This window comes from Heliangelus exortis, chromosome 8, assembly GCF_036169615.1.
Source record: "Heliangelus exortis chromosome 8, bHelExo1.hap1, whole genome shotgun sequence".
Classification (NCBI taxonomy): Eukaryota; Metazoa; Chordata; class Aves; order Apodiformes; family Trochilidae; genus Heliangelus; species Heliangelus exortis.
Genome location: NC_092429.1, coordinates 2,713,430 through 2,738,792, shown reverse-complemented (window position 1 = coordinate 2,738,792; position 25,363 = coordinate 2,713,430). Strand labels below are relative to the sequence as shown.

Genomic DNA, 25,363 nt, shown 5'->3' with positions numbered 1-25,363 from the left:
CTGTTTGTCACGTTGTAGATACTTCAGCCTTTCTAAAATATTCTTCTTTCTGGTGCCTTTTTAGTACCTTCCTTATTCCTGCCATGTAATTTAGAGGGGAAAAAAAGCAGTGTTGCATTTTCATCTGTTTCTTTCTGAATGTCATCTATTGTTTTCTGAACTGAATACTCCTTTCATATTTAGTTTTGAAGAAACTCCTCTTTCTTGTGTGGAGAGAATTGCTTAAGTCAAGAATTGTGGCTAATCTGAATGTATTTATTAATTTAATGATGATTTTAATGGTCCACCTTTCAGCTGATGTCTGATTTACAACAGAACTTTTTGCTATAATCTAATTTCTATTTTCTGAGGACTTCCTGTACTGAGTACTACGGTGAGCTTTCAAGGATAAATTATTTGCCCTTTCTTATTTTGCAAACTAGCAGAAAGGCAGTTTTCAAATATGGCTGAGATTTTCAGTTTTACATTAATATTTGATTTCCTGTAAGTTTTCTGCAGTAGAGAAAAACTGACACTAATATCTGTGCATGAGCTCAGGACCAGTTATATTATTCATACATTTCAAGATACTCACAGCATTGTTAGTAGCCTCCTCATGCTGACTGTATTTAGGACTCTGTTCTTTGATTTTTTTTCCAGATTCCACTTCTTATGTTTGCATTCTACTGGTAACATTACTTTTGAGAAAAGTTTTGTAGAGCCAGAGCCCTGACTGTGAAAGGCTTTTGACTGTGAAATACCAGGACTGTCAAGGCCATAGCTCTCTTTGCTGTATCCTTGTTTCCTGTTTTGTTTCCCTCTCCTAAAGCTGTGAGAAAGCATCAGAACATATCTTCACCTCTGTCTGTGTCTTACAGATCAAGAGAGCTGGAAAGCATTTAATAAGCTTAATGAATTGGCTAGTGGAGGGAGGTGTGTGTGATAAGAAAGGAGATAGCTTTCCACTCATCTGTCTTTCAGAGAAAAGTGGAATGGTACAGGCATAACTTTAATTTGGTCTTTCCAGTGCTGATAATTGGCAGGCTTATGGTTGAACTTCTGTTCCCTCTCTTAAGAAACGTTTTGCAATTTCCTGGTTCATTTTTTGCTGTTGGCAGGGACACTGTCCCTCTTGTTTTCATCACTTTAACAGACCTTGCTCTGATCATCTCCTTAGTTTTGGTCCCATTGGGCCATATCTGCTTACCAAAACCAAAATATCATGTATTTTCAATTTCTCCCTTGCAATCCCAGATCTATATGCTGAATTGTTTTTCTCCTTGCTAGCACCTGTATCTTTAGGGTGCCCTGTTGGAAGTCTGTCTTTCAGTTTTGATTTTTACATGTCCAAGTAAAGTGACTGCTGAAGTCTGCTTTGTGGGGACTTTTTTCCATACACTTTCCCAGTGGAAGATCAGATAATATTGTAATCTTAGCTAATGGGATTTAGTGTTTGTTTGTTGTTGTTGTTTTTGTTGTTTTTTTTTTAATTGTAGTAAGTGCAGGGTTTAGAGAACAGGTTATCTCATGTGCTTCTCTTTTCAAGGATCGTTTCTTCAATAAAGTTCATCAATAAAGTGTTTACAAATTAATATTCTTCTCTGTAAAGTCTTAGCTGTAATTTTCATGGAATTGAACTAATGAGTCTTTTACTCATTAGTGTCCTTTACTTCCTCCTTTCCTAGTAGATGATAACAGGGAGAGATAAGCATCACTTTCCTTGACAGAAGTTTGTGATGTGTATTTGTAGCAGAGTTTTTTGCTGCTTAACTGTCCAACAGGCAAATGGAGTAATGACACAGGTTATCAGGACTAATATATGAAAGGGAAAGAGGAAATTTTGGATGCATTCATAGTTCCTGCTGTCTTGTAAGACTGACTGGGAAGGTTGCTGTTACCAAGTGGCAGTGGAATCCAAAGGGAAATGGCCCCCCAAGCAGTCTGACAAAACCACTCATTTCCCATAAAACATCATCTTCTGACAGGGATGTGAAGAATCTATTAGGAAAGGGTTGAAAAAGCAACTGGTGACTTTGGGTGACACCTCTTTTTCAGAAAATATCTCTTGCAAATATGATCCCTCCTAAAACAAGAAAATCACTGTTTGTTTCTGAAGATCTTAACTAGCAATGTTGTAATGGTACTGGGAATTTTAGCACTTTTTTTACTGTCTTATGCTTGATTTATAGGATGACACCAACCTTTTTGAGACCTATGATGTTGAACTTATAAAAAAGAATGGGCAGAGCCTGGGGATAACAATTGTTGGATATGCTGGCACAGGTGAACTAGGTGAGCTCTAGAAGATTTAGTAAGGCCTAGAACCCTTTATTTACTGTGGGAAAAATGGGTAACACTTCTTTGAAACAGCCTGAGCTACCAAATCTATGAAGAGGATATTTGGAGAATTTGCCACTAAATGAAATTCAGCCACAGAATTTTTTAAAGTGTTGTAACTGGCTTAAAACAAGAATTCCCACTTGACTGCTGGACTGAGAATTTTACATGTTCGTGTTGTTACTGTTCAAGACACTAAACTGTGACAGACAGTTCCTGCCTGTACAGACTCTTGAGACAGTCAGGTTCCTGGCTACACTGTGTCTTGTTTTGCCTCTGTGGTGTATATATGTCACAATTCATTTAGTACATCTGAAGAAGAATTTCAGAACCAGAGTGCTGGATGGTCCCAGCTTGCATTAACTTTAGAATGGCATCTTCAGTGTGTACAAAACAGCTCAGCATGCACCTCTTTTTCATTAAGATTTAAAGTACTAAATTCTTTAGCTGTAGGAATATGACTGAAGTCTTGATCAAAGCACTTAAGCACATCCTTTACTTTTAGCTTAGGTAGCCCTATTGAAAATTCAGCAAGGATTTAAGTGATTGTGGTTTAAAGCCTGGGTAAGCACAAGAATGAACCCGTGGAAGAGGTGGCCTTTTGTGAGAGATTTTAAGGCAAAAATGTTGAAGTCTGTGTACAGGTGGTTGTGTCAGTGCTATTTTTTCCATCAGAGATCCTTGGTGGTTCTAACTCAGGCTTTGTGAGTGGTAACATGCAAATGTTGGTGGTTCACAGAATCATAACTCTATGGACAGAAGTGTGTAAAACAGATTAAATGTATAACTAAATGAGTAATTAAAAATCTTAATAAGAAAACAATCAAACTATCAAACAATCAAACAAAACAATCAAACTACTTAATGTAGTGAGTGACTTGTTCTTTTCCTTCCCCTGCCAACAGAACCTTCAGGGATTTTTGTGAAAAATATAATACCTGGTAGTGCTGCTGACCACAATGGCCAAATTCATGTTCATGACAAAATTGTTGCTGTAAGTAAAAGGCTGCTTTTATATTTTTCTGGATCTAATACTTCCTTACACATCTTGGTGTTAGAAGAACATCGTGGTGAAGATTTTCTAAAATTAATAAAACCTTGACTCTGCAGAGGAAAGAATTCAGTGGTTCATATTAATTTAGGCAGATTTGTACCAGAAATGATCTTTGGCTTGCTATGCTTAAAATATTATTTTTATATTTAAAGAAGTAGTAAGCAGTAGTTCAGTATGAAAGAGGCAAGCATGTGGATTAAAATATTTCAGAGTGGAGAATCTTGGCTTTTGGCCTGAAGAAAAGATGAGCAGCTTTAGCTTCTATTGCAAGGGAATGGGATTTGAGGGTGGTTATGATTTTGCAAGATGTGGCAGCCTGGTTATGATCCTTATGTGTAGCATAGTGTGGATACAGTCAAAATGTTAATAGTGACAATTTAGGTTTAAAAAAACCCCAAGCTTCATGTGTAGAAAAATTAAAATCATTGAGTAGCAATGAACTGGATAATAGCCAGTTTTGCATTCACAGTACAAGCAGGAATAAATTACACAGTCTTTGTTTTAAGAGATAATATTTATAGAGATATGATTTTAAATTACCTTTAAAATGTGTGCCATGCCAGACTTCTCAAATTCAGCTGCTGCTTTGTAAGAGCAAAAATTGATACAACCTTGTGCTTTTATATGCAGTTTTGCAGAAGCAGCTCCTATTGATGAATGAGGTGAACAGAGTATTTTGGGTGTAAATCTGAATTTGTGGAAGAATTGAGCTGCTCAGCATGGATTATGCAGGCAGTTATATGTAAAGGCTTGTGTGGGATATGTTGGAAATCCATGAGAAAAATAACAGTGATCATGAACTGAACAAAGTTCTAGGCTGACTGCTCTTGCTGGGAAGCTGAATCCACAATACTCCTTAAACTTGTTAGTAAGCAAAAAAATTGTGGGGGGAAATCAGTGCATACTTAGATCAGATTGGTAAATCCTGATTTATGGTTGCTCCATGAAGACAGAAGAAATTACTATTGTCTTTCCTTTTAAAATGCATTTTGAAATATTATCTAATTAGTGAAATGTAACTGGTTTAATGAGATTGTTTAGCAAATACTACTGTCTTGGGTGAACAACCCTATAATTCCTGCCCAAAATAACCTGGATGTTGCTCACAGGGTATGGTACATCATAAGATTTTAATGTGAGAACTATTAGATGATAGGATTTTCTTGTTTTAGGTTGATGGAGTCAGTATACAGGATTATAGCAACCAGGAAGTGGTGGAGGCTCTTCGTAACACGGGGCAGACTGTACGCCTTACCCTGCTTAGAAGGAAACCTTCTACTCTTTCTTCAGAAGGACCTTCAGATAGAGGTAATCCTAGTTTTTTTCCCTTTTTCAGCAACTGAGTTAATTTTTCAGTCAATTTTCAGGTACCTAATTTAATAATTAGGACTAGATATGAGCCTGATTTTGTAAAGGCACACTGTAGAAAATGAGATTCTTAAGGAGGAATGGAGAGAAACAGAAATGAGGGATTTGAGAAAACTTAGTGCAAAACTGCTGTGTAGCCAAAAGAAAAAAAAGAAAAAAAAAGTAGAAAAAAAAAGAAAAAAAAAAAAAGAAAAAAAAAAAAAGAAAAAAAAAAAAGAAAAAAAAAAAAAGAAGAAAGTAAAAAGAGTAGTAGAATAGTTAGTGAGGTGATGTTACTACTTCATGTAATTTACAGAATGTGACATTTTTTTTTCATCTCCTTTCACAGTGCTGCCTACTGTTTCCACCTTTCTTACTCCTGGAGCTGAAACAAGTGGGGACACTGAGAATGAGAAAAACCAAGAATGGAAGGATCGTCTTCAAAATGGAAAGAAGCAGAGTCTACTCAAATCAGGTGGGTAGGGTATCTTGCAGTGTCTCTTCTGAATCTTTGAAATTGTCTTCAATTCATTTTCAGTACTGATGGGCTATTGTTGCTGACTCCTTCATTAGCTTTTTCTCTGTAATGCTTTTTATTCAGGTCCCTCTGAACCTGTTGGATCTGTCCACTCCCAGGAGTTCTCATTAACCCTGGTCCAGTGTTATCTCAGGCATACCTAGCTTCTTGCCTTCACAGGTCTTATGTTCCTGTGTCTGCAGAGCCTTTTGGTTTCCTTTACATCATCATAGAATCATAGAATCATAGAATCCTAGGGGTTGGAAGGGACCTCAAAAGATCATCTAGTCCAACCCCCCCTGCCAGAGCAGGGCCCCCTAGAGTACATCCCCTAGGAACGTGTCCAGGCGGGTTTTGAATGTCTCCAGTGAAGGAGACTCCACAACCCCCCTGGGCAGCCTGTTCCAGGGCTCTGTCACCCTTACAGTAAAAAATTTTTTCTGATATTCAACTTGAACCTCCTATGCTCCAATTTACACCCATTACCCCTTGTCCTATCACTGGTCACCACTGAGAAAAGCCTAACTCCATCTCCCTGACACTCACCCCTTACATATTTGAAAACATTGATGAGGTCACCCCTTAGTCTCCTTTTCTCCAAACTAAAGAGACCCAGCTCCCTCAGCCGTTTGCTGCAGTTTCCTCTTTTGGCTGCAGTAGCTTCCTCAGAACTCATATTCTGGGCTGCTTGGCTTGGCCTCCTGCAACCTGGGACCTGAGCTCCAGCAGCCTTCCTCTGGAGTTTTGACCCAGTAGGGCTTGCTGGAGGACCAAAATTGGCTGCAGCCTGACCTGGTAACTGGGCAGGAGTTCAAACGAAGTGTGTGCTTTTAGCAGCAAACCAGTCAGAGGTAGAGGCAGGTCACAAGGGCATTAATTACTTTGTTTCTCAGCTGACTTGTGAATCCGGGGTGGAGGTCTCTCCAGAAGGCCTGCTTCAACTACCCTCCAGATTTCTGGGCTCTTCTACAGGAACTTTTGGGTGAATGTGTTAAAGTCAGCATAAATTATCCTTATGCCTTGGAGTTTCTAAGATATGTAGATGTAATAGAGGAGTCTAAATTATGGCTGTCAATGAATAACAATTTTGCTGTGATCGTGGAAGATCTGTCAGTATTAAAGACAACTTGGAAACGAGAGAAATGTAGCACTTCCTATGTTCCATTCTGGTTTACTTTTCTGTCCAAGCCTTGTAACCAGACATCCTTTGTTGTGACTTTTGCATGTTCCCAGAAGCAGGAAGCCAAAATAGAGGTGATTAAGATGTAAGGTTATCAAAGCATTGTCTTAGCTGTATGAATAGAAAAGCATATACTGATTTGTAGTTACAAGGAGTGAATAACTTAAATACATCCTACTGCTAAGTCCTTAGAGGCAGAAGAGCCAGAAGGGCTTACACTCACTATGACAGCAGCTAGAAAAGAGCAACACATGTTGTCCTGTATTGCTTACCCAATCCTTCTTTTCTGTAGAAATTTTTATGTGTATTTTCTTTTTCTGCTGAAGCAAGCAACACCTCTGCAGTCAGCTCCTGGCTATTCATGGTTGGGTTCTCTTGTGTCACAGGCTGCAGATTTCTGCCCTGATGCAAAGACAATTTTCTGAATTTTGTTACCTAATAACCTAGTGCTCTGCAAATATGGTATGGAAATGCCAGGACCAGATTATGCTGAGAACTGACATTGCTTTCACCTGGTTTAAGGTTGACAAACTCTGTTAGTCCCAAGGTGTGTTATCTAGATGTGCCTTAGGGGTCCCTGTTCAGATAACCAGCTCAGATTAAACTGTATTTCTGAGCATGTCTCATAGCAGACCCAAACTCCTTTGGTGTGGATCCACTGCCTCTCCAAAGTCCTTCATTTTAAGAGAAGTTTGTGACCAAGTTGTATGCCTGTGAGTGGCTCCCCTACAATTTTAGCATTGTAAAAATCCTGCAGCCTCCTTCCTTGAGCTCTGCAGGGTAGGGTGCAGCTGCATCTGGGTCTGGCAAGGACTTCCCTGCCTGCAGTCCATATCTGCTGGTAGGATCCTTGCTTATCCCTGGCATCTGCACTGCAGTCCCCAGTGCATCGTGTAGCAAGTGTGCTACCAGATTTTTCTTTTCTCTTATGTATCTGAGCTTGCCTTACTCTGGAGAATACAGGATAATACCTTTGCATGCACTGCCTGTCCTGGGGATAACAAAATTTAAACACTGAAGATATTGTTTGTTTGCAGTTGGATATTGCCCTTGATACCATCTAGCAGTGCTGGGCCTCCTTTGGCCAGCAGAGTACTGAGGTGGGCTTTGAAACTCAGTAATCAGTCAGGAGCATTTAGTGCAATGGTAAGCAAGTAGCATTGCTTCATTAAACCAGGGTTTTTCATAGTGAAAAACTACTTTAAGTCACAAGGCTCTGCAAAAGCTTTATGCAACTGTAAAATGTGTGTGTGTGTGTGTGTCTCTTATAAAGTTGAAATTCTTGGTTGCAAATTTTACTCCTACTGAAATATGATGTATAAGATTTCAACTTGGAACACAACTTAATGGCCAAGTTTAAATTCCAAAGATAGGTGCTTATTTTGGACGGGGTGATGGGCACTTCATTATAATGGTGCTAAAGTAAATACTGCTAATTTAAGGCTCTGACTAAACTCTGGAAATGCTTTTAGAAGTTTAATGTGAAAGGCATGTTTTATAAAATATGTATTACTTCCCTTAAACACAGTTGTGTGAAATTCTTCCTAAATTGTGTTTCCTGGAGAGGTATTAAAAGGTAATTCTGGCCAGGCAAAACTATGCTTTAGCACTTCTGTTACAAAGGCAACATGGTTTAGGATGCAGTGTGCACAGGGCCTGAAACTTTCTGCTAGCAGATGAGAGGCAATTAACTGAAGAGCTGCATCTGCAAGACTGTGGACTGGGCTGAACTGCTTTCTTTTTGCCTTGCAGCAGTACTCAAAACCCAAAGATATGATGATGCTACTCAGGAGCTTAAAAGCAGCTGGGAAAAAATACCCAAGAGTAGGCCAGATGAAGGTAGTGCATTAATGAAGTGCACTAGAGCACAGTAGACATCCTTGTAGAGTAAGTCTGCAAAACCAGGAGGAAATTGCAAGAAGAAAAGATCCCAGTTTTGAACACACTGTCAATTTTGACCTGGAAAGATGATTTTTTTTTTTTTTTTTTTTTTTTTTTTTTGTAATATGCTTGTGATTTTTTCTTGATGCTTGCTAATTAGAAATGAAAAACTGTGTGGGAGTGCATGCAGAGGGACAAACTAAATATGCTGAAAGTTGTTGGCTGATGACAGCTGTCCCTGGGAAGCATTTTCATTTCTGAGGCCTTGCACATTTTAGAAGATGTGGTATCTCAGGTCATGAGGAATCCAGCTGGATGACAGACTAGGTTAAAGATGATCTGGTTATGACCAAGTGAAATCTCTATTGTTAGGCTCTGAGGAGTTTGGTTTCTCAGTGCAGATCAGACAGAATTTGCCTGTCTGACATGAGAGAAAGTCAGTACAAGAGATGCAGTGGTGGGTTATGTTGTATATGTTAACTTAAATCTTAAACTAAAATCTTTGTTTTTAATGAGAGGAAGGCTTCAGTTAGAAAATGATGTGATGAGGATTGTATGGCAGAGCTCAAGTTTTATCTTTGCAGTCTGCAAAGGTGTTGAAAGCAGAGGCAGCTTGACATCCTGTTTGTGTTGGCTTTTGCTAGTAGGTTTTGCTAGCAGGTAGAAGGCTCTGAGCTTCTTTTGGTATCTTCAAAATCCCCCCCACCTCAGGAGGTATTTTAGTTGCTAGTTTGTGTGCAAAATGTGAGGTTGTGATTTACATTCTAAATTTCAGCCTGACACATCAGCCATACTAAGTGGTCTGTGCCTTGTCTAGACATCTGACAAACTATTACAGTCATTTGGGGTGGGGGTGGAAGAATAGGTTTTGGTAATTTAGACCCCAGTTGCTGCTGCTGTAAGCTGCTAGATGGAATTTGCTGTAGAGCTTGATTCTTACCAGTTAAACATTGCTGCAGCTTGGAACTTTATATGTGCACTGAGCTTCTGGATGAGGTCAAATGCAGGGCAGCCAGTCATTTTATGCTGTCTAGCTCTGTCAAATTGTCTTACATGAATGTAATACTGCCTTGGTTGCATAAGTAAGAAAGCTGAAAAGATATAAATGTCAAGATAGCCAAGTTCCCACGGAAGACTGGTTTAGAACTGGAGCTTATATTAAGGCTCATGTTACTTACTGGTCTAATTAAACTAGACAAGCCTTTATACCTGCCAAATGTATAAATAAAGTCTGTGACTGCATTGTGCTGACACAGCCCCTCGATAACAGCAATATCTTGTCAGGTGTTTTACTTCTTAAGGGAGTTCATTTTGGTGGGAGATAATGCTTCTCTGGAGTGGCAAGTGTTTTTATAGCAACAAATTATGAAGTTGTGTGAAATTTGCTTTGCAGCCTGAAAGGGTGATTTATTTGCAGGACTGTGTGGTACAGAACTCACATTTCATCAATGCAAGCATCACCTCTTCTGCTTCTCAGCTGAATAAATCACACGTTAGCAGTAGGTGACATTTTGCGTTGTTTTCCTAAGACATTTTTGATTTGCACTTTTTGATAGACTCAGCTTAATGCACTTTCCTTTTCTTGCATTATGCCCTGTAATTTTATTTACACTGAGTTTTTATTGAAGTATTTAGAATTAGATGTGCTTCTCAATGTACAATATACTTCTAAATTGAATATTCACTTTCATATTTAGGAAGAGTCCCACTCCCTCCAGCACATGAGCTGAAATCCAAGTGGGAAAACCTGCTGGGACCTGAATATGAAGTTATGGTATGTTACCTTTCAATAAACTACATTATTGTATGTTATTTCTCAACATTACTGGTCAGTGAGCTTAGCATTACAGGCTGTTTATAGAACAGTTTAGTGTTTGGAACAGATCAGTTACATCAAATTTTGTTTCCTGTAACATCAAGACTGAACTAAAGGAGTGCTACAATCAGGTGTTTTGGGTTTTTTTCATGCTATTTATATAGATACTATTGTTTTACAGATTCTAGACAGCAAGAGTGATTTAAGAAAATAAACTGCCCTTTTGCAATCTGCATCATATCAGCCACTTAAAATAGGTGGCATTTTTATGATTTCACTTATTATCTATTTGTTTTACTGTGCACTGGGGAAAAAAAAAGACTCAGGATAGGGATTCTGTGTTTAATGAAGAATCTAAAAGTGTTGTTAGAAGAATGAAAGAATGGTTTTCAAAAGTGCTGGGAAAATAGGAAGTAATTCACCGTAGTATAACTTTGTGGTTCTGCTGTCTATTAGATATTTCTTCACCTCCTATTAAATAATTGCCAAGCAAAAGATTGTTCTGATGAATTGTCACAAAGAGCTGACTGCAATGGTAATTCACTGCTGCTTTGCAGTTCTGGGTTTGCCAGGGAGTACAGATAAAAGACTCCAGCCTGTGTTCTTTCCAAAGACTAAAAAAATTCTCACCACCACCACCCAGAAAATGCCCTGTTTGTCTTTTGCAATGCTTGTCCAGTTGATTTAGAGACACTTATTTTTACTACTTGGAGTAGCCATCGTTGCAGTCGCTTGCTGGAAGATTTAAAGTAGCTTTAAGAATTGCCTTGAGAAACTCACTTCTCTTCTTTCCATTAGCACTCCTTTAAGATCTAGAGTTCGTGTAAGATTATGTACATGATGCAATAAATCTGTTGGGCTGCCCACTTCAGTTGCTCAGTATTCCCATCCTTACATTTCAAGAGTCTGATGTTACCTCCCTTAGCACTATCATGCTTCCCACAGAGGATGAAAACCTGCTTAGTTTGTGAAATCCTTCTTTTCTAATTCTTCTTCAGCTGCTGCCAGTAAAATGGCAGGAGTGAAAATGTTAACGATTGGTCCTTTTAAATAATAGAAGGAAAGTGTAGTGGTATCCCATTTGGAAAGTTTTTTTTGTTTGGTTTTTGTTGTTGTTGTTCTTTCAATTCTTTTTGTCTGTAGCTACCTCTAGCCTTGTGTTCAATAACAACATTCAGTTTGATTCAGCATGATAAAATGACAGAAATCACAGAAAGTTAGGGGTTGGAAGGGACCTTGAAAGAGTGTCCAACCCCCCTTCCAGAGCAGGGTCACCTACAGCAGGTAAAGATGAGACAGTCCCTGTTTCACTCTGTCCTCATGCTTAGGTACCACAAAAACACCCTGAAGGTGCCTCTGGGTTTGAATATTTTCTCTGAAGCATTTTTATTCAGAGGACATAGCTGCTTGAAGAGATCTGGTGTCACTTATGGCTTCTGTGTTGCTGATCCTTTGTGGTTGCAATGGAAGGAGCTGAGATCCTGCTGGAGCAGAAGGAGACCCAGGAAGTCTGGGCAGGGATGTGGGACTGTGGGGTATTTGTTGTCTGGTACCTGAGCATGAGCAGTCAAGCTGAGGAGTTACAAGCCATAGATTCATTTAGTTACAGCTGAATGGGCATGAAATGGTTTCTGTCAGGAAAAATACCTTAGGTATTGGAAAACAAGGTGCTGAAAGCTGTGATTACAATTAAGCCAAAAGGAAAAGCTGAGCCTTAGTCTTGTTCATAGATACCATGTTAAACTACACATTTCCAAAGGAGCCTGAAGTTGCCTGGTTTTTTTGCAAGACTTAATGTTTTCCAAATCTAACAAGTGTACCAGTCCTCCCAATTCAGTTCAACTCCAGTGTCCCATACACCAATTCTGGGCCATAGATCACCATAGATGTCATGTGATTACATTAAAAATTGGACTAAATAGCCTTCTAAGGGTACAGATAAATAAATTACCTTGAGGAAGAATGTTAGAAGAAAACCTGCAGTGAATATAGTTACTTTATTAATTTTTTTTAAAATGAAGATATGCTGAAGGGATTTGTTGTTACTCCCTTAAATAATCCACTTTGTATGCACACATTTGGTAACTACACTCATGTATCTCATGTATTTTAAGACATGTTAAAAACAGCTGCAGAAGATGGTGCTTTAGACTACATGTTAGATGGCTGTAGTGCAGCCTGAAGTAATAACTTAAGCTATCAACCTTTTCCAGTTCTGACTGAAAAGTCAGTTTGGGTATTTCTGTCAAACATAATGGCATTTTGTGCTTATACAGAATTATTAAACTTGTCTAAAATTGGCACTCAGGAGCAGGATAGGATTGGAGTCTGCTAATAGTGCATAATAACCACATTCCTAGTTTCATATGTTCTGTATATGATTCTTCTAATATTTGTTTAAAATTATTTTGCATCAGTGTGACTTTGTGGAAGTACAGTTTACTTTGCTCATCATTTATTTGTTGGTATTCGACACTCTAGTAAAGGCTTTGTTGAAAAGCTATTGAAACAATGTAACTATGTACATTTTTTAGGTTGTGAATGTGGATACACCCATTACAGATGATTCAGAGCTCCAGAAGTACTCTAAGGTATGACTTACATGATGGTTTCCTTCATGGTATATGTTGTAGAGAAAAATTCCAAATTAGGGAGGCCCACTGGTAAAAAGCTAACAGAAAACCAGTGATTTGCCCTTGCAAAAACAAGGATGCCAGTGTAATTAGCTGCTTGCAGAGGACTCTTTGTGGATGTTTTTCCTACTTTAGAGTGTAGTGTAGCTCCTAAAAGAGTAAGACAGCTGATCTTGTGATGAATTTTTATGGAATTATGGACTTTTATGATCATTATGGAATTTCATTCAGTTTTATCACATTTTGGGTAGGACAGACATTAATTAGGTGGTACTTTTCTCTGCATTTTTTCCAATATGTTAACATGGCATGAAAATACAATTCAAATTGCTATTTCCCCCAAATGGCAGATTGGTTGTTTTTATTTGTGCAAACAGTCTGTGTAGAGAAATGATGGATATTTGTGCTGTAATGCAGATGATGTCAGTAAGAAGACTTAACCATCTCTCTTGTGTCCTTAGTTTAATTTGGTGATTTATTGAGTCCTAAACATGATTATATTGTAGTAGAAATCTACATTCTCAGCCATACTTATCTTTTGGCAGCTATTACCCATCCACACTTTGAGATTAGGAGTTGAGCTTGACACATTTGATGGACATCATTACATATCATCCATTGCTTCAGATGGTCCAGCTGCAACACTTGGTCTTCTGCAACTGGAAGATGAACTTCTGGAGGTAAAACCCAAAACAATCCCCCCAAAATGGATACATTTCCTATTTGCTTGGCTTTCTTCAGAATGCTTAAATTCTAGTTTGGCTGCTGTGTGTGCAGCAGTATTCATGAGTTGGATGCAGGAATGCTTTGGAATTCACATTTATTTTCTTTGTTCTTCCATTCCTCCTTTATGGACAAAATGTCAAATCCTTGTGACCTCTTAATGACTTCATGGGGGTTTTCTTTTCTGAAATGTTTTGAGAATCAAGAGTAACAAGGGCACAGATAATATTTGTGTCTGTGGTCCTTTACTTAGCTCAGTCTTTTGAGCAATTTGACATTAGCTTTCGTGGGGCATAATCTTTCTTAATATTTTTCACTCCTAAAAATTTACAACAGTCTCGGGAATAATGGTTCCTGTTACACATTATAACTTGCTTGTTGAGTGTTGAAAGATGGTTGTGTGTATAAGTTAGTACATGAGTTTGTTTAAATATGTATAAAGTGGTACTGGGGCAGCTTGGAAGTTATCAGAATCAGACCAGACCTATTTGCTCAGGAAAAATATTTATACTATGACAATAATGTCTATTTTGTGTGTGTGTGAATCTATCAGCATCTCAGCCTGCAAGTGAAAAGACATTAATTTGCTATCAAATATCTGCTCTTTGTGGAGTATCTTGAGTTTGAACTTAGATGCAAAGAACATTTAATTGATATAAATGGGAACAGGATTAGGCCTTCTGAAAGATTAATTTATCAGGTATGCAGTGCTTGTGCTTTTACTTGTTGTTCACCCTTTAACATCAAAAATTCATACTGATATCACTAAGACCTAAAGCGTTTTCTTCAATTATTGCTTAATGGAGGAAATCTTGGTTCCTAAAGGAAGGGATTAATGGAATGCTGGAAGTGTTGTTTAAATACCTTGGCCACTAAACAAAAAATGTATATAAGAAGCCATAATGCAGTGCTCTGTAGAGTAACTTAGGAAACTTTAATTGTGTATATTTAACAGTTTTACTTATTACTGTGTACTTAGAATTGAGCTCACAGATACATCCAGCCCTAGTGAGCATAAATTTTTTCTACTCTGTAGCTGGAAAAAAAACCCTCAACAAAATAAAAATGTGCTCCGGGGCTAAAGCTGGATATGCCAGGTTTAGCCCACAGTATGTTTTTGCAGCCAAGTTATAAATCCCCTTAAGTAGGGGTTTACAATGGAAAAAGTGACAGCCCTTTCCCCAAACAAGCAGCCCTACCTGGGCCTGATACAGTTGGGATTAAAATGTGATCAGCAAGGAATTTTATTTAATGTATAGCGGGGTTGAATGCGGATTATTTTTTATGATGTGTGTGAATTATGATAGAAAGCGTGGTATTTTCTCCCCCACCCCCCTTAATTTTAGCTGATTTCATTGTGTTCTTTTTTAGGACTAAATTGCTTCCTTGTGTCCTTCTAGTTTTGTTTTAAAAGCTCCTATTTGATGGCACCACAAACTGGAGTGGTGTGGTGAATAAACGAGGTGTAGGGCACCCGCTGTGTTTAGGGGCTGAGGTCTGGAAGCTGCAGGAGAAGAACTGGGAGTCCCCAGGTCTGCCTGGAGCTCTTCTCCATCAATCACAGCAGGCTGGGAAGTGCTGGTAACATTCCACCACACTGCCACTCTCAATGCATTAAAAAGTCCTTACTCGTAGTTCCTTCTGCTTAAATAATTAACTAATGGATTAGCCTGATAGCTCAGCAGTTGTAATTCTTACAGGGAAAAAAAAAAAACCCAAACCCCTAGCAGTTCATCTTACCATGTTGGAGGCCAGCTACACCACTCTGAACTTTTCTCCTTAGCTGAGGGAGAAGTCCTCTGTGTTTCCCAGCAGTTCAAGCTATAGTTACACTGTAAAAAGCACAGAAGAAAAACTGGGGAAAAAAACAGAGGTGATCAGGAACAAAATGGGAGCTAAACTGATACTGCTGTGTAGTCTGTCACAAGATTGTGTCCCTCAAAAGTACAAGGAGATCTGGGAAGTGTGTGGTGAGGCTCTGCCTCAAGTACATATGTCCAGAGGTGTGCACATGGATGTTGTAGATTTACATGCTTTATTTTCTAGGATCCAACATGAGTTTGTCTACATTAGGATTGCAGTTTGGGTATGGAGGGAAGTAGTGAAGAGAATCTTCAGTTATCCCCACTCATTGTGCTTTGGCTCAGGTTGAGGAGTGGACTGGGATGATGTGTACCAGGTTCTTAACCCAGTGCTTGCTTTCCAGGGTCTTGGGACATGTGGTCATGAGAGTGCTTGAAAGAAACCCCTGAAACACAGGAGGTGTTGAGATTAGATTCCATAGCTCAAATCAGGTTAAACCCCTGCTCTTCTGGGGTTGCACTGCTCAACATGGATGATGTTCACATCCTTGTTACCTTGATCTGCTTTCCTTGTCTTTAAGGATACTGCTAAGGTGCAAATAGATGTACTCTGATATTGCATGCTATAAAACACATAAAAGAGGATGAATCACTGTTGTTTTCTTTTCCTGGGGAAGTACAGCTGCAGTATCCCATTTTAAAAGCAGCACTGTTATCTATTTGTCTGTCTGGCTGTCTATCCATCTAACTTTATTTTTTTTCCCTTTTTTTTAAGCCTGTGGTTTAAAATATCCATTAACAACGGCCTTATGGTCTTCTCTTGTCACTTGGGATCTAAAGCTTATGGGACAGTAAGCTTTGACCCTGGTCAGGGTTTTCTGATTAATTGCTTACTGTAATCTGTGTCTTTTTTTTACTATATAAACATTCTTGCATGTTTTCTGTAGGATCTATTTTGGTTTCAACCATTTTTGTTACATTTTAAACAACTGACAAAGTTTTGCTTGTTCTGATTTCAAGTGTTTGGTTAGAGCTCAAAATCTGTGTTTTATTAAAATATTTTGGAAAGTTCAATTTGTATCTTTTTAAAGTCAAACACATAAGCCTAATGCTAAGGAAAATCCCCAGCAAAGAAACAGGTGGGAATGCAAAACAACAATTCTAGGGAAGCTTTAGGCTTGGAAAAATAGTGAGCAGAAAAAAAGTTAGTGAGGTGATGTAGCAGTCAGTGGACACAAGAACTGCAGATGAAGTTCAAGTTTAACAGTGATCCCTGCAAGCTTTGCCAGAATCCAAATTAGGTAAAATTAGACTTCTGCAATCAGCTGGGGAATGACATGTAGGCAAAAAAAAAAAAAAAAAAAAAAAAAAAGGAAAAAAGAACAAAATAAGAATCTAGTTGAGACCAATGGCATCCTGGAGTGCATTAGCAGGGGGGGCTGGTAGGCTGAGAGAGGTTCTCCTCCCCCTCTACTCTGCCCTGGTGAGGCCACATCTGGAATATTGTGTCCAGTTCTGGGCCCCTCAGTTCAAGAAGGACAGGGAACTGCTTCAGAGAGTCCAGCAGAGCCACAAAGATGATTAAGGAAATGGAAAATCTCTCTTCTGAGGAAAGGCTGAGTGAGCTGGGGCTCTTCAGCTTGGAGAAGAGGTGAATGAGGGGTGAGCTCATTAATCTTTATAAATACATAAAGGGCAAGTGCCAGGAGGATGGGGCCTGGCTCTTCTCAGTGATGATAGGACAAAGGGCAGTGGGTGCATAGGGGGTTCCACATAAATGTAAGGAAAAACTTTTTCACTGTGTGGGTGGCAGAGCCCTGGCCCAGGGAGGTTGTGGAATCTCCTTCCCTGGAGACATTCAGAACCCACCTGGATGTGTCCTGTGTGACCTGCTGCATGTGAGCCTGCTCTGGCAGGGGGGTTGCACTCAATGATCTTTGAAGGTCCCTTCCAACCCCTGACTTTCTGTGATGCTGTGAGTTATCTTCAGGTGGATGTTTCTGTTTCTGTGCAGGTGAATGGAGTTCAGCTGTATGGCAAATCTCGCCGTGAGGCCATCACTTTTCTCAAGGAAGTGCCCGCCCCCTTCACACTGGTTTGCTGCCGGCGGCTTTTTGATGATGGCACCGAGTCTCTTGTGGATGAACCCACTGTGGGAGTTTCCCCTCCAGAACAAAAGGTAGACTTCTCATCTCACTCAGTTGTGTAAAAGGACAAGAGCTTTCTGCAAAAGTGCATGTATTTCTGAGCAAGCCATTTAACTTTCTAAAGGCGATGCTCCTGTTTTCCTTTTGCTGTTTGATTCAGGCTGCTTCTCAGTCTTAATAATATTTTCTAAAATATATAACTATATTGAAGCAGTTTTGTATTAAATTGACTTATAAAGCTGCCTTTGCCATTCACCTTGGGCTCGTAAGGGGCAGCTGGTGTTTCTGTGAAGGGCAGTTCATGCTTGCAACCCTGGTGCTACTACTACAGTTTATACAGGTTGGTCATGAGAAGCTTCATTGTCCTATAAATACAAGGTAGGTAAATCACCAGGCTGGCATGCTGACTCTGTACATCCCATTCATCATTTTTACTCTTAGTAGGGGAGCAAGAGATCTGAATTATGCTAAATCACATCCTTGCTACCATTAGCTGATTACTTCCATGTTCTGAGTAGGTTTTTATAGAACTGGGAAAAAAACGAAGCTTAATGTTTCTTTCCATTTAGAGCTTTAAAGTCTTAAACCAAAGGTTGGCACTTATGATTGTTGTTCCTATTTATAAAAAGAATTCACACCTTGACTTCTTTTCTGGTGTTTTCTGATCTAATTTCCTCTAAGGTGGAGAGTTAAAAAGCAGTATGGATGTTTCATAAAAGAACAAGATGTACAGTATTATACTTTTTTGTAAAAGACCCCTTCTGTTGCTCTAGAACTTCTTCCACTGTTTTCTGATGTTGCCTTTTACTGAACATTTTCCTGTGCATCCTGTCAGTTCCACATCTTTGCCATAGATACTGAGTGAGCAGAAGTTGTCTTCTCCTTAAAGCAGTCTTACAATATTTCTGCTTTCTTCTCTCAACGATATCAAGAAAGTGTGTGGAAGAAAAATTTCTTCCTTTTGCCTACAGTGCTCTGTGTAATAGGCATATTTGTTCAAAGAAAAAAAAAAGTGACATCAGTGTGAAGTTATTGGTGCAAGATTTTAATGTTTTTCTTGGGACATCATACATTGTTATTTTGTAAAGATTGTATTGATAAAATAGCAGTGCTATTAAAACACATTTGAAGACAACAAAAGATGCCTTTTTAGAAGATGTATGGAGCTGTCCTTACCCAACAAAATAGGGTAACTGTAGCTCTTTCTTTTCTCTCTTAGCACAGAAATTGGGAAAGAAACTGGTATTTCACATTAGACACTGTTCATACAGTTACAATAGAAAACTTTTTCATTTGCATATTTAATGCCACAAGAATCAGATAAGAATATGCTCTTTCTATTAGCTTGCTGTGGTTAAGTCTTTTATGCTAAGATATTTATTTTTCCTTCATGCATCTAATGGGACAGCTGAAGTTCATCAACATGTAACAGGTTAGTAGCATTGTAATGACTAATTTGACAAATACATGGGTATTTGTATGCCAGGTTGGGCTCTGCTGCTCAAAGCATGTAGGCCTGGTCCCAGGAGAGTATCTAAGGCAGCAAGCAGGAGAAAACTGTATGCATAATGTTCAGTGCAGTTGTAATTCCATTAAAGGTCATATTTTAGGGCATGTACGAGCCATTAATAACCAAAATATTGAAGCAACAGTGTTTGGTAAAGAGCTGGAAGAATATTATTTGAACTAGAGCTTTTATTTTTCAGGTGAAACGTGAGGAAGACATCAATCCTGAGGAGGAAGAAGGGGAATTAGCATTATGGTCTCCTGTTGTGAAGGTTATTGAACTGGAGAAAGACAAAAATGGTTTAGGATTCAGCATTTTAGACTATCAGGTATAGTTCTGTGTATAACTGAAGCTAAGAAATCCCTTCGATCCTTTGTCTTGAATGTTTTGTGATGTTGATTTTTGGGTAATTGACTTGGCACTTGGGCCTAGAACTGTGCAGGGAGAAGTAATTTGTTTTGAGGCCAACTATATGAAGTATAGTGTAGAGCTTGTTCTAAACAAGGCTGATGATCAGATGTGATAAAGTGCAAAAGCTTTAATCAAACTCCACCTCATAACTCTGAGTTTAATGGCTGAATGCTGGGGGAGGTTGGTGTTTGTTTTATTTTAACTTGGAATGACTGTTCTACAATGAGAGTGGCAAGCAAACTTTCCCACGTGTTGCAACATAATTTCCTATGTACCAAAGGTAATGAGCCTTTTGCTTTTTCTCCTCTCACTCCTCCAAAACACCTTTCATTTGTAAATGGAGCATAGACCCCTGGTGGGCTGTGATCTCTGGTCCCACACAAGTCATGGAAGGGTTCATCCAGGGTTTTCATAGAGCCATGGAAAGTTGAGGTTGCAGAGGTGGCTTTACCAGGACTGTCCTTCATAGTCAAAAGGGAACTTCAGGGCTGACAGGTGAATCTGTGTTGCAAACTCAAGTTTTTGTAAACATAAATTTGCTTTAATGCATTTATTTAATTTGTTAGTAGAAGAACAGGGGTTGATGAACCTAATGCATAATTTTTCAGTTATGATTCTCTGCTTAAACTCTTTAACTATGGTGCCAAACTATGAATTTTGGGGGCAGAGATAGGGATGGGGAACTTGACTCTCAGAAGGTCACTCATAGCTTAAAACTACTCCAAGAAGAACCATTTGAGGGTAGATTTTATATTTATTTGTTAAACTCCTTCGAAATCAACAGACAAGTCCTTAATTGTGGGAAAATTCTACAAAAATTAATGAATCTTTCAGAAATGTTGTCTTCAATTAAATACATAAAAACCACTCAGCTTCTAGTCAGAATGAAATGTTCTTTAGTTTCTAGTCAATCTGATACATTTTTAAACCTCTAGCAATGATATTTATAAGGAAATAAAATAGCTGGATCACTCTTCATAATAATATATACAATCACAGCTGAATGCTGCCTAAACATTGTAGTTTAATAAAATGTGTCCAACTGTTGTGCATAAATGTCAAGTGATACAAAATTCACTTTTTGATACAATAAGGCATGAATTGGGGACAAATTAGGATAAAAAATATTTTTGAAGTATTATGCAAAACCATTAATTCTATATTTTACCAGTGTGATTTAAGATTACTGAAAATAGATCCTGTTAGTCTTTTTCGCTGACACATGTTGTGTTGCAGTGCCAGCTTTTTACTGTAGAGTTGCTAGGAGTCTTTACAGAGCAGTAGTACACAGATTTGCTTTTAAGTTCTCATATAATCAGAATTAATGAAGGCTTTAATAACAGGCTTTTTATTTACTTATTCGCAGATGCAAATACATGAGCAATGTTGTGGTACTTTCAGCTAAATTTAAATGCATTCTAATCAATTCTAAATGAGTGGTAAACCACTTAATCTCAGATCTTTATAATTTCAAGATATTTATGTATAAAGTATGCTCTTTTGTTTGGGATTTGCCTCTTAGATCTTTTACAGTTTTCATCATCTGCAGTTTAATTTTTATATAGAGATATCTGTGAGTCTGTGTGTGTTTATGTAAATACATCCATCACATTCTTGAGTGCAGGGCAAAGAAAATAAATAATCGTCCATGCTAGATTGAAGGAGGGAGAACAAAAAAAAGCCTATGTGGCTCCCAGGAGACTGTTCAGAATTCTTAAAGCAGATTTGCTGAGAAGGACAAAATTACAGTGAAGTGTTTAATTGTGGTTTAAAGGACCTAGAAACCTAGCTCCCTTTCCTACATGCAATTTTAGCCTTCTTTTTAAAAAATGAAAGTGTGTTTTGGCTGTTTTTTGGGTTTTCTAGACATGTTTTGTAAGGAAAGATTCATGCCTTATAATAGGAAATGGCACTGCTAGCACTGTATATCCACTTGTGATCTTTGCTCATCTTAAATAATCGTATGGGGCATTTTTTGTTGGTTTATTGGTTTTGTTGTTTCTTTTTAAACAAAGATGGGGATTCACACAGCCTGCTTTCATGTATCTGAATGAGGTGCATCAGTGAGGGACCAACTTTTTTAGGTTTCCATGCTAATGGAGGCAAGGTGGGGAGAAAAGAAGTTCTGCAGAGGTGATTGTGAGCAGAAGAACATGGTTCACGGTGCTCAGAATTACACTGAGCCCATTACTGAAGTTTAAGGAGATTTGGGGGTTACATTCCCAACTTATGGGTGATGTGACTGTATTCTGGGGTTTTTTGGTCATATTATTTCCGTAGCTTTTGGCTGAAATGGCACTGTAGACATATCAGCAAGGCTTCAGAAAGATCAGGAGGAACAGTGAAGTAACATTACAGGAGAAACAACAAGCAAGCACCATTATTCCATTTTTCTTTCCCCCACACACCACCTTTTGATAACATCTTTGAAATGCCCCTGCAGTACCAGTGCATACCAGCCCCTTTCAGTTGCTTCTTCTGAGAGACTGGTGGCTGTTATCTGCAGGAATTAAGAACCCCTGGAATCCTGCTTATCCAGATGTGTTCATTTATGACAGTGAGCGATGCCAGATGTGCTGCAGAAGCAGAAGAATGTGAAGCAATTAGAGCCCAGGCTGCTTGCAGTGCCATGAAAGTTTCTTCCTAGCACTTTCTTGGTTTGGTGTTTGTTTTGAAGCACGAGGCTTTTTACCTTTTGGTTTTAGAATAAGATAGGGTGCTGAGTACTCAAAACCACTACAGTTTTGTAGTGTTTCTTTCTTTGTTGTCTCAAGATTGGCAACGTCCGGGGTGTTGGGGAGATTGGGCCTCAGCTGTGGAAAACACAGCACTGCCCAAGTCATGCTCTGAGAAGCAGCTTTAATAAAAACTCTTCAGGAGTTAGAGTGGGAATCCAAGTACATAAGAAACTGGATGCTGAGACTGAGAAATCATTACTCTGGTATATTAATTTTTAATGGGCTGTCTTTCTAATAATGTTTCATCTATCAAATAAATGATAAGCATATCCCAAGTGGCTTGCAGGATATTCCCAGAAATGTACAAACATCATTCCAATGCCTATATATTTTCATGAACTAATTACAAATTAATTATACCAATTATGCATAATCAATGGTATTTCTACTTTGTTCTGTGCTTTCTCTTGCCTGTCTTCAGGGATTTAAATGCTTAAATTGGAGCTTTCTTTTTCTAACAAGGTGCTCTTGGAGGGACTGTACCCGTGCTGCTAGATTTTGGGATGCCATTAGGGCAACAGAGTGGACGTACCCTTTTTGATTTAACAGGACTTTATTTATAGAGGATACTACTTAGCTTCACACAGTTACTGTAAAAAAAAAATCTTTTTTTCCCTTTGTTGAATGTTCTAGTTTATAATTATGCAGTAGGAAAAATAAAGTCTTTGAGACTTCTGCTTTGAAAGCAAGGTCAATACTTGGCAAGAGAGGAGGTGGTTGGGAACGCTGATCCTGTGTGTTCTTGAAATGATCAGTTTCACAGGGGTTTTCCTCCCCCAGTGTGATGGTTTCTTTCAAGAAGAAACATTGAAGAGGGCTTAAAATGAAATCTTCTGCCTGCTTTTCTGTTGTCACCCCCGTATTGGGATCTTGTCAAAGCTCTTAGTCCAGGCATTGCTTTTTCTTGATGATGCTTGGATGAAGAGCCTGTGGAAGCAGAGGCAGCAGCAGCTGTGCAGGCTCTGCCCGCTGTGAGGCTCCTTCAGCTGATAACAGAGGGTGCCCAGCATTGCACTGCTGCTGATCCTATCTTGAACAGGGACCCTGCCCCCCTTTTGGCCATAAAAAGGTGTGCTGCTTGGTCTGCTGGCCAACTTCTCTGTGAAGTAATATACTCTACCTCCCTTAATTTCCTTGTAATTTCACTTGGAGAGGTTACTCTCTTTTTCACCTCCTAACTAACTTTTATGTAGTGTTGTTGGCACAGTTAGCGGCAAGCGGGGTTTGATGGTGAATGAGGGACCCAGTGCACTGTTTGTGGAGTGCTTTGGGATCATCTGGGATGCAAAGGGTTAGGGTGAGCATATTTATTGTTCTTTGTCAACAGAAGTGAAAGCATCCAGCTTAACAGTAACTTTGTCTAGCCTGAAGCTAAACCTTCTAGCTAGCAAGCAAAGAGCTAAACCATTGATTCTATGATATTGAGACCAATCCTTTTTCCCTTACAAGGATATTAAAAGAGGGCATGCTGTGTCATCAGGTTAAAATAGGTGAAATTCTGTATAAAAATCACCGTGATCCTGGGGCATTACAGCAAAAGGAAGGAAAAAATCACCCAAGATGAAGACTTCTAGAGAAAATTACATATATATATATATATATATAAAAGGTACTTTGAGTGGCCTTGAAAGCTGTTTACCCAAGACATGATGCATGCAGGCCAACAGATTATGTCAGTAATGTTTTACAGAAATATTGGAAAAACCACAGGTAGCTGAATTGCTGATTTCTTGAGGCAGTATTGACCAGAAGGTAACTTGAATGGTCTGATGAGCTTTTATCAAATTAAACAAAAAGCTGAATGGACTTTATGTGGAGCTTAATTTACTGTGCTTTGAAGTCAGAGTATTTTAAAGCAGCTGTTTTAAAGTGCATGAAAGTGGAGGGGGTGAAGGTTGAAGTAGAAAGGGTTGACATTTTGCATAACCCTTAGGAATACTGGTGAGATACTGTTTCTCTATGTGCTTGAGAGGTAAGTCCCCAGAGTCTGGGTGCTTTTCCTTAGTGTCCAGCTGCCCTATAGACCTGTGGGGCTGTGGGAGCTCATGGTCTCACCTGCTCCAAGGGCATTAATAGGCATTTTAGCTCTTTTGGGAGCTTCGTGTTCCCCAGCACCTAAACAGCACCAAGTGTGCTGGCCTTCCTCAGCCTGGACCAATACTCAAGGGGTTCTCACTGTAGTCTAGCAATAGGGACTCCACATCCACCTTATTCCTGGGCTTATCTTTATTATAATTTTTTTTTTTTTTTGTAGGGGACTTAAGTCTTTTTTTGCTTCAGGGAGCATAAGAAACAATTGTTTCCTTTTGTGCAGCAAAATCACTGCATAGTGGCTCATGGCAGGAAGTGAAGCAATTTAAGTGTCTCCAAATATCATTCCTCTTTATGCCCCAAAAAAACAGGCTCCAGATGTAGAGCTGCAAAAAACCAAACTGGCTTCTTATTAGTAGAAGGTAGTATTCAACTTGACTGTATTTTTTTTTTCTTTCCTGGACTGATCAACATTGAGATGCAGGCTGGAATGCTTTGGGATGTTGCTGGTTAAACTTTTGCCTGCTTGTGATAATTTGAGCTTTATCTGTCTTGTGATAACTTTTGTTATGAATAAAGAAGCATATTCATGTCCTTGTTAAGCACATTTTCACCTGATCATGTGATGGAAACCTGTGGCTTACTGGCAAAAGCTGCACAGCTGTCTTAAAAAGCAGTTTTACAATGGCTATCAGCTTGGGTCTGGGGAAACTGATAAAGGCAGCTTTTCTCCCATCTCTACAACCCATCCACATTCATTAACATCAAAGTTCTGTAAGCTTCAGTACCAACTGTGTTGGTACTCATCTCATGGAGGATTTGCTTTTCTCCCCCTATGGGAAAGTTCTGCATCCTTTAAATCATATTAAGCTGCTTCTTTTATTAAAATAATTCTTAATAGTGTGTCATGATTTGAATTCACTGCAGCTTTTTGAAAAATTCTCTTGGAGTTCAGCTTAAATACTGCTTTTCAGGACAAGAGCTGGTGAATGCAATCGAGCACATTCCTCTTGAAGTTTCTAGGGTGTTCATGATTAGTGGTTTCCAAAACCTCAGCACTAAAAGCATTGGGAGACCAGAAACCACTTTAATAAGAAATCAAAGAGACTGTGTATCTCAGCATGAGATACAGAGAAAGAGGAAGAGCTTGCTGAGGTAGAGAAGTTGGAGAACTTGGATGCTGGAAGTTACATTCAGGCTCTGAATCTGGGTTTGCAGTGAGAAGTGAGAAGTTGGGAAGGAATCTTGTGTAGAGAGGAG

General features: G+C 38.9%; 1 protein-coding gene across 11 annotated transcripts in view; it reads left to right on the top strand.

Annotated features, from left to right (window-relative positions):
- Positions 1 to 25,363, top strand: part of PATJ (PATJ crumbs cell polarity complex component) — a 147,652-nt gene that overhangs the window by 18,749 nt on the left and 103,540 nt on the right. For all 11 annotated transcript variants that reach the window (XM_071749952.1, XM_071749955.1, XM_071749954.1 and 8 more), the window contains exons 9-17: positions 2,169 to 2,271; positions 3,222 to 3,310; positions 4,543 to 4,678; positions 5,067 to 5,192; positions 9,993 to 10,069; positions 12,646 to 12,702; positions 13,290 to 13,424; positions 17,284 to 17,448; positions 19,123 to 19,251. In XM_071749952.1, the coding sequence (XP_071606053.1) occupies positions 2,169 to 2,271; positions 3,222 to 3,310; positions 4,543 to 4,678; positions 5,067 to 5,192; positions 9,993 to 10,069; positions 12,646 to 12,702; positions 13,290 to 13,424; positions 17,284 to 17,448; positions 19,123 to 19,251 (1,017 nt within the window). The remainder of the gene's footprint in view (positions 1 to 2,168; positions 2,272 to 3,221; positions 3,311 to 4,542; positions 4,679 to 5,066; positions 5,193 to 9,992; positions 10,070 to 12,645; positions 12,703 to 13,289; positions 13,425 to 17,283; positions 17,449 to 19,122; positions 19,252 to 25,363) is intronic.